We start from the raw sequence: 3,035 nt of genomic DNA on the forward strand, positions 1-3,035 counted from the left end.
TTGCTACCGCTATTCACAATCACATTGGAGTAACTGCTTTAGGATGCAAGCCTGGGCTGGGAGTATGGCGACGCCTGATTCTCCGTTTCGGTCTTGCAACGCAGTGCGGTTTGTTGGATACCCGTTCGACAGTAGGAATTGCCGGAAGAACACCAGACCACTTTAGAGACTCTACTCTGGGTATATTTTTTTTGTTTCTTCCCTAGCCTTTACATCAAAAAGTAGTGAAGCTATTTGCCCGTACCTGTGGAGCTATAATCCGGAGTCGGAGCTCACATCAGATGACACTTCGGGAAACAGCTAAGCCCAGGATCACTCCAAACAAAGTCATTGAGTTTTGAAGTGATGAGGCCAGTATCAAATCCCTGTGTGGATTATTCTTACATCAACAAGAAAATTGAATTGGATGAGGACGGTTCACAATTTTATTAGTAATGAACATTACTGATTATCGAAAATATATGTATAAAAAGGGATGCTTTATACGATATGCTTTTAAAATGAATAGTGAAGAGAAGTGTGTCATAAAAGTAAGTAAAGTTAAGAAAACAGCATTGGATGAATATTCAAACTGAATGGCCATGCTCAGCAATTATTTTTGATACTTTTATTTTTCTTATAAAATGGTTTTCTTTCATTAATATGAATGTAAATATCTGATATAATTTAATGGTTCAGTGGGTTAGTATAAAGTATAAAAAGCAAATCAGCCTGATAAAACTAGTGTTTCACAGCTAGAAATTAGAGCATGCGAAGTAAAATGAGTGAAATAAATATCAAACGTTTTGCGTAGATAACTCAACAGTGCTTGCAGCTATTTAATATTTACATGTTTATGGAAAATGTTTATATATTACTGAGATTATAGTGTTATGAATTTAAACATTATAAAACAACACTGGGAGTTAAATAAAAATATAGATATATCTTTTCTTTATTGTTAACGTGCTGAAAAAAGAAGGGGGAGTTTCCGATCAGGCCTTTCGCGATACTCTTAAAACCAGGAACTTTACAGCACCCCCTCAAATATGTTTGTGTTCGCTAAGAAGTTTAGAAATACATATGGTTTGGTGATACAAATGCTAATATTACAAGATATACAGCCCATCATATATAAAATAGTTAATAACATGGCTTTTTATTTTTACAGACTAACTGCGGAAGAATACTCATTTCTCTAAATCCTTTCAAAAGACTTGCGATATATGATAAAGAAGTAAGTATGCATCATAATTTTCGCTACTCTGTGGATTGATATCTTATTAATAAATTAATATCTTTATAATGAAACAAAAAATGATTTTTCGAGAAACTTTTTCACCTCAGGTTTTTGACAAATGACGTTTCATTTTTGTTACAATTACATCAAAATTGGGATATTTTGATGTCAGAGCAATTTGGATATTCTACGAAGTCCAATCGATTTCTCTGCTTTGTTTTTATGTTCATTAGAGTGAAAAATCCTTGTTCGCAAAGCTAGGCTGTTGCCAAAGACAACTTTTTGAATGCCTCCTCAGGTGCAATTTTGGAAGCCTTTGCAGCAGCTGACATCCAAAAATGTGACAAATCTTCTTTGTTTTCAAATTCAATGCGTACTTCATTATTGGATTGAAGTTCAAGAAGTGTCTCTGCCAACCTTTGAGGCTCTTTTGGTACATCAGCAATTTCACATTTAAAGGGATCTACAACCCAACTGACAGTATGTAAATCAAGATCTGGAAAGTAGTCAGAGAAGCGCTCTTTGAGTTTGGTAAGATGCCTTCTAGCTGTATCCTTGAAGTCGTAACAAGGAACGCCTTTTTTTAAACATAATTTTACTTATGTTTAATAAGTCCCCATTACCCCCAAGAATTTCATTTTTATCCTACTTAGGGTAATTTAGCTCGGTTCGCCGAACCCTGCTGTAATGGAAGAAAATTCTTTAAGGAGTCGTATGATGCGATCGAATTTAGAAACTACATGATTGTAAAGCGATTGGATCAACCACACGGTTATGACCATTCCTAAATATAAAAATAGAGGATTATTTAAATAAGTTGAATAGATTTCGATAAGTATATGGAATCAAAATAACTGATTTCTGAAGCAAAACTTCTTTTATTACAAAATTTTAAAGAAAGAAATGAACAGAGAAACCTTATTTTGTATTACGTTAAATAATAGAGGACAAATTCGAATAAATTTCTAACAGATATGCAATTCATACGCTTAACTCTTAGAGTTAAATTATGTTAATACAGAAAAGATATAAGCCTATCATAAAACATATGCTAGTGATTGTATTAAAATATATATATACAGGGTCCGCCATAAGTAACTATATATTTTCTTTTGTTTGTAACTTTGTTGATACTTATTCAATCTTTCTATTTCATATGTCATTTGAAAGCTGAAATTTTTATTTCGTTTTTTCCCCTATTTCACATATACTGTTATATCGATTATGTCTACCCGATTAATAAAAGAGCAAAAGATTGCGGTCTTATCTAGCTATGCTACAGAAGCTGTTTTGCCGTTATTACAACAGCAGGATGGAGCAGAGGGCCTGTACATTCAGCAGGACGGGGCACCGGCCCATTATGCTTCGCTCGTGCGAGACTGGCTGGACGCCAACCTGCCCTGTCGATGGATTGGCAAGCGAGGACCGCTTGAGTGGCCGTCTCGTTCGCCGGATTTGACCCCACCCTACTGTGGGGCGTTCTCAAAGCGAAAGTCTACTCAACAAAGCCCCGCAACATTGCTGAACTTAAGGAACAAATTCGAGCTGCCATTGCTCAAGTGCTGTTGGAGCTGTGCGCCAAAGTATGCCACTTAGTCCCTGGAAGATTAGCAAAGTGCATTGAGCTCCACGGAGAGCACTCGGATCTTTAATAAACATCACGTTTTATGTTGCAACAAACTTTAGTGTACCCTGTATTACTTTCTGTATTGTAGTAGCTTATTTCTTCTATGTTACATTTATCATGTTGAAATAAAGATATATAGTTACTTTTGGCGGACCCTGTATGTATATATATATATATATATATATATAT

General features: G+C 35.2%; 1 protein-coding gene across 1 annotated transcript in view; it reads left to right on the plus strand.

Annotated features, from left to right (window-relative positions):
* Positions 1–500: 500 nt before the first annotated feature.
* The window catches only part of LOC106874956 (unconventional myosin heavy chain 6), a 31,014-nt gene continuing 28,479 nt past the window's right edge, over positions 501–3,035 (plus strand). Inside the window, exons 1-2 of the mRNA XM_052968458.1 lie at positions 501–530; positions 1,151–1,216. Coding sequence (XP_052824418.1) covers positions 501–530; positions 1,151–1,216 — 96 coding nt within the window. The remainder of the gene's footprint in view (positions 531–1,150; positions 1,217–3,035) is intronic.

The sequence above is a fragment of the Octopus bimaculoides genome, chromosome 6 (assembly GCF_001194135.2).
Source record: "Octopus bimaculoides isolate UCB-OBI-ISO-001 chromosome 6, ASM119413v2, whole genome shotgun sequence".
NCBI classification, from domain to species: domain Eukaryota; kingdom Metazoa; phylum Mollusca; class Cephalopoda; order Octopoda; family Octopodidae; genus Octopus; species Octopus bimaculoides.